This window comes from Trachypithecus francoisi, unplaced genomic scaffold, assembly GCF_009764315.1.
Source record: "Trachypithecus francoisi isolate TF-2019V2 unplaced genomic scaffold, Tfra_2.0 Lachesis_group10, whole genome shotgun sequence".
In the NCBI taxonomy this organism is placed as follows: domain Eukaryota; kingdom Metazoa; phylum Chordata; class Mammalia; order Primates; family Cercopithecidae; genus Trachypithecus; species Trachypithecus francoisi.
Genome location: NW_022681455.1, coordinates 73846260 through 73858003, shown reverse-complemented (window position 1 = coordinate 73858003; position 11744 = coordinate 73846260). Strand labels below are relative to the sequence as shown.

At 46.8% G+C, this 11744-nt stretch overlaps 1 protein-coding gene across 1 annotated transcript in view; it reads left to right on the top strand.

Moving 5' to 3' along the window:
* The first annotated feature begins 5060 nt into the window (after positions 1 to 5060).
* The window catches only part of LOC117088562, a 33816-nt gene continuing 27132 nt past the window's right edge, over positions 5061 to 11744 (top strand). Inside the window, exon 1 of the mRNA XM_033219831.1 lies at positions 5061 to 5173. Coding sequence (XP_033075722.1) covers positions 5061 to 5173 — 113 coding nt within the window. The remainder of the gene's footprint in view (positions 5174 to 11744) is intronic.

Sequence of the window (11744 nt, the reverse complement as noted above, 5' to 3'; positions counted from 1 at the left end):
TTTTTGTTTTGTTTTATTTATTTATTTATTTATTTTGAGACAGAGTCTTGCTATGTCACCCAGGCTGAAGTGCAGTGGGGCAGAGTCTCAGCTCACTGCAGCCTCCACTTCCTGGGTTCAGCACCTAACCAGAAGAAAGAGGACCACAGGATAAGGTCATCATCAAAAACATGAGCTTTACAGATATCCCCCAGGATGGCCAATACAGGTAATTGAGGGACCTGTGTGGCACTTGTATAGGAATAGTGGGTCTCCACTGTGGTGATAGGGAAACAGGGATGGAGGTGTGAAGGGATGATGTGCATTTTCCACTTTGTCACTTAAATAAAGGTTCTTCCAGGAGCACATATGCCTCTCAAGCCTGCTGTTTGGGGATATCAGAGAAGTGGAAGATTCTATTAATGCCTTCTCCAAGAGCCCATGGGGCACTGTGGATTCTGAAATATGAAATGAGTACCCTGATCACTACAGTAATGTGTAGGACTTCCAAGAGTACACAGAATGCCATAGTGAGGACTTATATTATGGCCTTAGTGTATGTAGATGTAGAGATATCTTTTTTTTTTTTTTTAATTGAGACAGAGTCTTGCTCTGTCGCCCAGGCTGGAGTGCAGTGATATAAACTCAGCTCACTGCAACCTCCGCCTCCTGGGTTCAAGTGATTCTCAGGCCTCAGCCTCCCAGGTAGCCAGCTAATTTTTGTATTCTCAGTAGAGACTGCCACGTTGACCAGGTTGGTCTTGAACTCCTGACTTCAAGTGATCCTCCCGCCTTGACCTCACAAAATGCTGAGATTACAGGCGTAAGCCACCACACCTGACCATTTTAGAAACATGAGTTGTCTATTACCTTGGTTTATATTTTCAGTATTTATGAGGCAAGAGATTCCCAAAGTTCTTTATTAGCACAAAGGGAACAATTCTTAGACAATGGCCCAAGGGTTTGTTATTAATATGGAGATGGAGTCATTTGTTGGCTAGGGCATTGCTGTGGTCTGAATGTTTCTGTCTCCCTGAAACTCAAATGTTGAAATTTTAACTCCCAAGGTATTAGGATGTGGGGCTCTTGTGACGTGATCAGGGCACAAGGGCAGAGTTATCATGAATGTGATTAGCGTTCTTATAGGAAAGACCTGAGAGAGACACCTTGCTCCTTTGACCAAGTGAGGATACAGCAAGACAGCACCATCTGTGAGTCAGAAAGTAGGCCCTCACCAGACACAGAGTCTGCCTTGACCTTGGACTTGCCAGCCTGCAGAACCATGATAAATAAATTTCTGTGGTTTATTTTTATGTATGTATGTGTTTATTTTTTGAGACAGGATCTCTCTCTGTCACCCAGGCTAGAGTGCAGTGGCGCAATCATAGCCCACTGTAGTCTTGAACTCCTGGACTCAAGTGATCCTCCCCATCTCAGCCCAGTCCCAAGGCTGGGACTACAGGCACACTCCACCATACCCAGTTAGTTTTTAAATTTTTTTTTGGAGATGGGGTTTCGCCACATTGCCCAGACTGGTCTTGAATTCCTGAGCTACAGTGATCTTCCCACCTTAGTCTCCCAAAGTGCTGGGATTAAAGGTATTAGCCACTGTGCCCAGCCATTCTTTCGTTTATAAGTATAAACTTAGTTTACGGTATTTTGTTATAGCAGCCAAAATGGACTAAGATAGCCATTCAGTGCTTACTGCCTGAAGTGTAGCCACTTGTGCTGACATCTGGGTTTCATTCTTTATAAGAAACATGCTGGTTAAGGGACCGAAAACAGCAACATCGTGCTGAGCAACATTGCACTATTGTATAATGGTGGCAATGACATCCACAAAGAATATGGACTTTTGGCTGGGTGCAATGGTTCACGCCTGTAATCCCAGCATTTTGGGAAGCTGAGATGGGCAGATTACCTGAGGTCAGGAGTTTGAGACCAGCCTGGCCAATATGGCGAAACCCTGGCTCTGCTAAAAATACAAAAATTAGCCGGGCGTGGTGGCAGGTGCCTGTAATCGCAGCTACTTGGGGGGCTGAGACCTGGGAGGCGGAGGTTGCAGTGAGCCGAGATCGTGCCATTGCACTCCAGCCTGGGCAACAAGAGCGAGACTCTGTCTCAAAAAACAAAACAAAACAAAAAATTTCCTCAAAGGAGGACGCCATAAATGTAATGTTATACCTGTACTCTTGGAGAAGGGTGGATGCCATCAAGATCCTGCCTGCAAAGATTGTGTGTGATGGCAGAGGTGTTTAGATATCCTGTGGGAATGGTAGCAAAGTAAAGATATATTGGATCCCTTTGGAGGTCAAGGAAAACTGTGACTGAGAGGCCCTTGAAATAGACATAGCCAAAACTATACGATAGCAAAATATGTACCATATTTCAATTTGGTGGGATTCCAGGTGTCCAGGTGGTTTCTTCTTCTTCTTCTTTTTTTTTTTTTGAAATGGAGTTCCACTCTTGTCATCCAGGCTAGAGTCTAATGGCATGGTCTCGGCTCAGTGCAACCTCCGCCTCCTGGATTCAAGTGATTCTCCTGCCTCAACCTCCTGAGTACCTGGGATTACAGGTGCCCGCCACCATGCCTGGCTAATTTTTGTATTTTTAGTAGAGATGGTGTTTCATCATGTTGGCCAGGCTGGTCTCGAACTCGTCACCTCAGGTGAGCTACCCACCTCGGCCTCCCAAAGTGCTGGGATTACAGGCATAAGTCACCACGCCTGGCCGGATTCCAGGTGTTGTAAGGGTCTCCCCACCCCTATCCAAATTCTCTCAAGTTACAGGGGTTTTTTTTGTCATCAGATCACATGTGGTGTGAATCTTCTCAGAGGTTATGAGGAAAGGGAGACCAGCAGCCTGCTCTGTGGGTAGCCATCCTCCTCCTCCAGGGAATGCTAGTCAATCTATTAGTGTTGTGGTCCACACCCAGTAAATTCACTTTGTCTAGAGTCCAAGTAACCAAATTTCCCTGAATTACTAGCTGTTTTGAATCAAAGGCTCACCCAACAACAAAGGTGTGCCAATACATCTGCCTCCATCTTCTTCTAGTCACCTTCAGTCTCACCATCCAGACCTATGGGATTAACACCTTGTACTACTTACTGTTTGACGTTATCCACTAACACCCATGGAATGTAGACACTGCCAAGCTGGGAGATGATGCTTGCGCGTGGTTTGTATTACCTTTTTGGCAGGGGATGACTCCAAGAAAATGGTGTATTCAGCCCATTACCAATAGCCCTGGCAAAACTTCCTAACCTCAGCCATTCCCCACTGTCATTTCTGCCTTGACTATCAATGAGATCTTGTGCCGCCACTGAATACTAAGCAAGCATTTGCTATCTGATCTCACCCCAAGGTGTGTATTCTGGGTTTCTGTTATGTTGCTTTTTTTTTTTTTTAATTTATATAGAAAGCCAGTTTCATTGGCTTGTGGTTCTGCAGGCTTTACAGGAAGCATGGTGCTGGCGTCTGCTCAGCTTGTAAGCAGGGAAGCGAGAACACGCATATTTTACTTTGTGTTTCTGAGTCGTTTCACTTAAGATAATGGCCCCCAGTTGCAACCATGTTGAGTTCTGCATGGCTGGGGGCCTCAGGAAACTTACAGTTATGGTGGAAGGGGAAGCAGGCACATCTTATATGGCGGCAGAAGAGAGAGAGCTATTTTGCTTTTTTAAATGGGTGTGCGTGTGATTCAAAGTTCTTTTTTTTTGAGACTGAGTCTCGCTGTGTCTCCCAGACTGGAGTGCAGTGGCGCGATCACGGCTCACTGCAAGCTCCACCTCCCGGGTTCACGCCATTCTCCTGCCTCAGCCTCCCGAGTAGCTGGGACTACAGGCGCCCACCACCACGCCCGGCTAATTTTTTGTATTTTTAGTAGAGACAGGGTTTCACCATGTTAGCCAGGATGGTCTCGATCTCCTGACCTCATGATCCACCCGCCTTGGCCTCCCAAAGTGCTGGGATTACAGGCGTGAGCCACCACGCCCAGACTTTAAGAATAGATATTCTTAAAGTATATCCATTGCCTGTGTCCAACACCTGACAGATAATCAAATGGAATACAGAAGCATAGTTCTTCTTTCATTTATAAAATATTTTATAACAAAACTAGTAAAAAATATATGCATCTTGAATATGCATCATAATGGAACAGACACAGGTGAACTCACTCCCACCTGAGAAACTGAGAACGTGTCTATGTGCTCCTTCCCTGCCTCTCCCTACCTTCTCGTGTGCTACCGTCCCCACTCCCTAGAGGTCATCAATGTCCTGACTTTTTTTTTTTTCTCAAGTCTTGGCTTTTCTGTACAGTATTTTACCGTATATGTATGTTTCTCTAAACAACGTTAGTTTTACTTGGTTTGAACTTCACAAAAGTGTTGTTAGACTTCCTTCTTTCACTGAACATCACGTTTCTGAAATTCAGCCCTTGATGCTACCTGAGAGTTCGACTTCATTGATTTTTACTGCCACGTGGTTTCCCATTGTATTACTTTTCCACAGGCTACTCCCTTCACTACATTTCAAAGGCGATCATGTGTCCAAAGCTCTTAGCACAGTCCCTGGCATGGGTAGCACTTAACAAAGTTTTGCTAAACTGTTGAGTGACAACGAGTCCAGACTGAACGTAACAACTGACATTTGCTTCTGGCTGGATTCTCTGCCCTTAAAATTTCGTGACGAGTCAGAAGAAACCTGGTGGCCTCTCCAGGTACCTAAGACTACACTTCCCAGAAAGCATCGCGGTACTCTGCTACTGACTTTTAGTTTCCTTTTTCCATCAGCAAACTTCCGGGATGGGTGGGCGGGGCCAAAGGACTTACCCAATGAGTACCTTTGTAGGCTGAGAGGGCGGGATAAATGCCCAATGAGCGACTCGGAAGAGGAGCCAATAAGCGGAGAGGTTGCTGGGGCAGCCGGCGTGGGCGGTGTCACTGAACTGCGCCACCTGAGCCAGGTGGAGTCTTAACCTCCTCTCCTGCTTTCTGCCTGTGACTAGTGCCGTCCCCCGCCGCCCGTTGACCCCGCTTCCATGTCCCTGGCGGACACATCGCCCTGGGACCTCCATGCCCATGGCCACTAGGCAGAGGGAGTCGTCCTTCACCTCCTGCTCTTACACCTCGAGCTGCAACGCGGACGACGAGGGCATGCGCAGCACCTGCGAAGCTGCTTCCCGGTGCAAGAAGTGACTGCCAGGCGCGGAGTTCGGGGCCGGCATCGGGAGCGCGGGCCTGCGTCTGAAGAATGCGCTTGGAGGCTGGCAGGTTGCAGCCCCCGCCTCGCACGACCCTCGCTTCCCAATTGTGAAATGCACAGAACAGGGCTTCATTTATTTAACGAATCGTTTCTGAGCTCCTGCTGTGAGCCGGGCATGGAACAAGCCCCTGAACCAGGGAGATGGGGTCTTGGCGTTCTCGGAGCTAAACGCTGCTAGAAAAACAAACATGATGCACCTAACTACTGTCCCGGTAGATTATGAGGATAAGAGGTGCAGGTTCTCTCTCTTGTAGGTATGATCCCCGTTGTGCACCTGAAACTCAGGCGATGAATTTCAGTGAAGGAAATGACCTGTCTAGGGCCACATAATACTGTTTGAAAAGCCAGTACCACACTGAGTCTCCACTGTTAAGGGTGTGGTGGTGAGGGTGGGGTTGTAGGGAGCACAGGTGTCAGAGAAAGAGAAAACATGAAGCTTGAGTGTCCTCCATTTATTCACTCATTCATTCTACAAAAATTGAGAGCTTACTTGGTGCCAGGGTCTTATTTGGGCTAGTTGGTGGGGATTCAATAATGGGAATACGCCAAGAACAAGACAGACATGCTGCCTGACATACTGGAATGCACGGTTTAGTTGGGAAAGACTGACAGGAAATAATTATCCATGAGATACATAATTAAAATTTGGTGTTGTGCACTGAGAAATACCGCGGTGTCATTAGAGTTTGTAATTTAGTAATGTTTAAGCTGAGAGCAAAAGGCTTAATAGGGTTGTAGGCCGGGCGCGGTGGCCCACGCTTGTAATCCCGGCACTTTAGAAGGCTAAGGCGGGCGGATCACCTGAGGTCAGGAGTTTGGGACCAGCCTGATCAACATGGTGAAACCCCGTCGCTACTAAAAATACAAAAACTAGCCAAGCATGGTGGCGGGTGCCTGTAATCCCAGCTACTCAGAAGGCTGAGGCAGGAGAATCGCTTGAACCCAGGAGGCAGAGGTTGCAGTGAGCTGAGACTGCGCCTTTGGACTCCAGCCTGGGGCAGCAAGAGCAAAACTCCATCTCAATGATAATATAATAATAATAATGTAGGAGAGTGCTCAGACAGCACAAGGGAGGAGTATGAACTGTTAGAGGATCTCAAAGAATGCCTTCTAGGTGAGAGATGTAGGCTTGCCACATAGGGATTATAGAGTGGGGAAAACCAAAGTTTTGAACTAAGCCTTGCACTTTCTGTAGGTTCCTGGAGACTAAGTGTTGTCATTCAGAGCATGGATTCTGGAACCAAAGTCTGTCAAACTTAGTGCCACTCACTAGCTGTGTAAAATAGGGGAAGTTACAGCCCAGGTGCGGTGGCTCACGCCTGTAATCCCAACACTTTGGGAGGCTGAGGCGGGTGGATGACAAGGTCAGGAGATCGAGACCATCCTGGCTAACACAGTGAAACCCTATCTCTACTAAAAATACAAAAAAATTAGCCAGGCGTGGTGGCGAGCGCCTGTAGTACCAGCTTGGGAGGCTGAGGCAGGAGAATGGCGTGAACCCGGGAGGCGGAGCTTGCAGTGAGCCTGAGATCTCGTCGCTGCACTCCAGCCTGAGGATAGAGCGAGATTCCGTCCAGCAAAAGAGGGGAAAGTCACTAAACCATTCTGCGTCTCAGTTTTCTGATCTGTAAAATGGGGATGATGATACTACCTACTTCATAGGTGGTTGTGAAGGTTAAATGATATTTAATGTTAGTACAGCACTGCAGTAGTATCTGGCATGTTGTAGGCAGTGGTTGATTAAATAGATAAATACACAAATATTAAAGACAGTCCCTGGTGAAATTTGTGACCTTAAATGGATTACAATCAGCGTTATCTCTTCTCTAGTTTTCATTTATTATTGGCCACATCTATAGCACTGTTTATTTTATTTCAATTAATTAATTTATTTTTTGAGACAGGGTTTAGCTCTTTTGCCCAGGCTGGAATGCAGTGGCGTGATCATGACTCACTACAGCCTCAACCTCCTGGGCTCAAGTGATCTTCCAGCCTAAGCCCTCCAAGTAGCTGGGACTATTGGCTCATGCCACCACACCTGGCTAATTTTTTTATTTTTTTGTAGAGACGGGGTCTCACTTTGTTGCCCAGGTTGGTCTCCAACTCCTGGGCCCAAGCTGTCCTCCTGTGTCAGCCTCCCAAAGTGCTGGGACTACAGGCATGAGCTACTGCACCTGGCCTATACCACTGATTAATTAGAAATGATTTTTTTCCTGGCCATGTGCAGTGTCACATACCTGAAATCCCAGCACTTTGGGTGGCCGAGATGGGTGCATCACTTGAAGCCAGGAGTTCAAGACCAGCCTAGCCAACATGGTGAAACCCTGTCTCTACTAAAAATACAAAAATTAGCCATGCATGGTGGCACTCTCCTGTGATCCCAGCTATTTGGGAGGCTGAGACATGAGAATCGCTTGCACCCTGGAGATGGAGATTGCAGTGAACTGAGATTGTGCCACTGCACTCCAGCCGGGGTGATAGAGTGAGACCCTGTCTCCAAAAAATATAATAATAATAAAAGTAACAATTTTTCTCATATTGACTGCTATTTGTGAAGAGAATCTGAAGTGACATCAAAATTGTCAGAAATAAAATTCTGTTTAGTAGCACATTAGGGTTAGCACATTTGTTGGTAATATTTTTTGCAAACTTGCTTATATAAAAATAGTAAGTTATAAAATAGTTTAAACAGAAAGAAAAGTACAGAGAAACAGAGCATGCCCCTCCTTGACTCTCTGTTGGATAGTTTTGATAATTTCAGGTTTTCTCTGCATCAGTTTCTGATGCCCTCTGGGTCTACAAACATCTAAACATAATAGGGGAAGGTTTGGTTTGAAGCTGCAGAGAATATAAAGCAGCCCTTCCTAACCTGAACAGCATAGCCTGGGAGGCCTAAGAAAAATTCAGATATTCAGGGCCTACTGTAGCCCAGTGAATCAGAATCTTCTGGGTCGAGTCCAGGATAATAAAGACCACAGGTGTTTACCATCTTGGTGCATTTTACAACAGCTTTTTTTTTTTTTTTTTGAGACAAAGTCTTGCTCTGCTGCCCAGGCTGGAGTGCAGTGGCGCGATCTCAGCTCATTGTAACCTCCGCCTCCCTAGTTCAAGCGATTCCTCTGCCTTAGCCTCCCAAGTAGATGGGACTACAGGCGCATGCCACCACGCCCAGCTAATTTTTGTGTTTTTAGTAGAGACGGGGTTTCACCATATTGGCCAGGCTGGTTGGGAACTCCTGCACTCAAGTGACCCGTCCGCCTCAGCCTCCCAAAGTGCTGGGATTACAGGTGTGAGCCACCAAGCCTGGCTTTTTTTTTTTTCACTAGGTTTTCCCTCGCCTGAAAAAACATGCAAAGAGATTGTAAGAAGTTAATGGTTTAAGATATTCTGCAGGACTCCGTGTCTTTCAGGTTCTGTAATGTATTAAACCTTTAGATCTTGTCCAAAAGACATGATGTGAAATAAGGATTGCTTGCACGAATCACGGGCAAATTACTCTTTCTGCCTCTTAATCTTTAAGATGGGGATTATTAGAGTAACCTGCTTTTTGGGTATGAAGGTTAAAAGAGATAATTGATGCAGAGCAGTTAGCACAGGATCTGGCCCGAAGTGAAGCCCCCAGTAAATGATGGCATGTTTTCGTTCTCCTCCAGACCGAATATTATTTTGTTGAAGTTGCTGAATGTGCAGTAGATATGAGTCAGGCTGGTTCCTGCTGTCCTGAGGGAGTTACAACCATAAAATTTCTAAGATAACATTTTAAAAGCCAGTCAGTCTCTGAGGGCACTGATATTTCTGTTTAGTTTGCTTCCTCCTTTGGTACAGAGTCCTTCTGGGGATAAGGAGGGTGTTACCTGTCTCAGAGGGTTACTGCGAAGGTGAAACGTGGAGTGCTGGTTCCAGCAGTGCTTAGCATATAGAAAGTGTTCAGAATTGGTAGTTACTGTCATCACCACACCCATTGTCATCAAACCATTAGCAGCAGCAGCAGCAGCAGCAGCAGCAGCATTATGAACTTATGTGATGAGGTCGAGTTTTTCTCATTAGATACATTAGGTTTATATCCATATGACTCAGCAGATATCAGTAGAGTACTTCCCATGGTAGCTGACTTCCCCACCCTCCTCTCCTCTCCTTATGATGTCCATCATGCTGTGCCCCAGAGTTTTTTCTCCTCACTTTTGTTTACCTGTGACCCAACCATCCCACCACTCCCTCACTATGTCCTCTGCAATTACCACTCCATAATCAATAGCCGCCTCTGTTTCCTCAGCCTCTCCTTAGCCATTCCCTCCCTCCCTTTGCTGTCACCCTGACCCTTCCCCAGGAATATCCCGTTCTTGAAGCCCTCTCCTGTGGCTCCTCCTTCTTCTCATCCCTTGTGTATCTCAGGATCAGGGGTTTGAGCTTTGTGTCTCCCATCTCATTCCATGGAGATCCTTCCTGCCCAGCTGGAGCCCTCCTGGTTGCTGTTGTTCACCTTCTCCTGATCATTCACCTCATTCATGGAAGACTGGGGTGCCTGGTCCCTAGTGTCCTCTACCGCAATTCATGACATCACCCTAGGTGACCTCAGTGTCCACATGGAGCCTGTGCACAGGGCACTCGCTTTCTTGAAGGCCTGGTCTGCCGTGATAACCTCTCCACATCTGATTCTGTCACCCATTTTTTCCTTGACACCTGTGCTTTTATCCTGATGCTGCACTGCCTCACAGATGAGAGTGCAACACTCTCCAGCCCTGACCCCTTCTTCCAAGTTGCTTGACCAGTTCTTTCCCATTTCCCATGCTGTGCCCATTTCTCCTTAGCATCTTCTCGGTTTTCTGTGTTCTAATCCCAGCACTTTGGGAGGCCGAGGTGAGCGGATCACAAGGTCAAGAGATCAAGACCATCCTGGCCAACATGGTGAAACCCCGTCTCTACTAAAAATACAAAAATTAGCTGGGCGTGGTGACGCATGCCTGTAGTCCCAGCTACTCAGGAAGCTGAGGCAAGAGAATTGCTTGAACCCGGGAGGTGTTAAGCTCAGCTCAGTTGCAGTGAGCTGAGATCATGCCACTGCAGTCCAGCCTGGTGACAGAGCAAGGCTCTGTTTAAAGAAAAAAAAAAAAAAAAGGAATAAAAGCGTGGCTACTCGATAGGCAGAGCAGCTCTGCAAGATTATGTCCAACAGGAAAACACCCAGGCCTCACTGTGGGTGCCAGAACAAGGGCTTGCCAGGCAGAAGACAACAGCATGAGCAGAGGCATGGAGCCTGCAGCGGAACTGTGTGTTAGGTGAACCTGACCCAGGGTGGGGAGTGGGCACCAGGAGAGAGTTCCGGACAGGTTGTCACACTCTGAATCCCCAAGTGGAAGGTCCCAAGGAGTACAGGTTTTATCCTGAGGGATTTTAAGTGGGGAACTGACATGATCTAGATTGTGTTAGAAAAATCCCCAGCAGCTGTGTGAGAGAAGGGCTGGTGACAAAGGGGAAGCCTCCTTTTCTTTCTCACACCCACAGCCCCTGCACCTGCTGTCCTTGCTCATCTGATCTGCAACACATCCATATTCTACCTGCAGTGGGGGTGATTTTTCAGAATCACAAATCTTATCTCGTCACGTACTAAAACCTTTCAGTTCCCTATCAGCTACCAGTTAAAAATCTGTATTTTGTTACGTGACGTACATACTGTGCCTTTCATGATCTGGTCCCTCCAGCCTGATATCTGGCCACCAACTTGAAATCTCCACTTGGATGTCTCTGAATTATATCAAATTTACTACTTGCAAAACTATGCTTACCATCACCTCCCCATGTTCTACTGCCCCGTCCGAGCCCCAACTCAGTGAATGGTTCCATAGTTCATTCAGTTGGGAAGTTTAAAACGTAGGTGCCATCTTGGAACTGCCTTTTTTTTTTTTTTTTTTTTTTTGAGACAAGGCCTCGCTCTGTCGCCCAGACTGGAGTGCAGTGGTACAATCATAGCAGCCTCGACTTCCTAGACTCAAGTGATCCTCCCACCTCAGCTTCCACAGGTGCGCGCCACCTTGCCTGGCTAATTTTTGTATTTTTTTGTAGAGGCAGGGTTTTGCCATGTTGCACAGACTGGTCTTGAACTCATGGACTGAAGTGATCCACCTGCCTCAGCTTCTCAGAGTTCTGGGATTACAGGCATGAGCCACCGTGCCTGCCCAGGAACTGCCCTTTTAATTTCCGCCTTGTGCAATCGGTGACCCAGACTACTTATTTTATTTTATTATTTTATTTTATTTTTTTGAGTCAGAGTCTTGCTTTGTCGCCAAGGCTGGAGTGCAGTGGCACAATCTCCACTCACTGCAACCTCCGTCTCCCAGGTTCAAGCAATTCTCGAGCCTCAGCCTCCCGTTAGCTGGGATTAAAGGCACGTGCCACCATGCCCAGCTAATTTTTGTATTTTTAGTAGAGATGGGGTTTCACCGTGTTGGCTAGGGTGAACTGAAGAGCAAGGTGGCCTGACCTGATTTTAACAGCATCGCTTC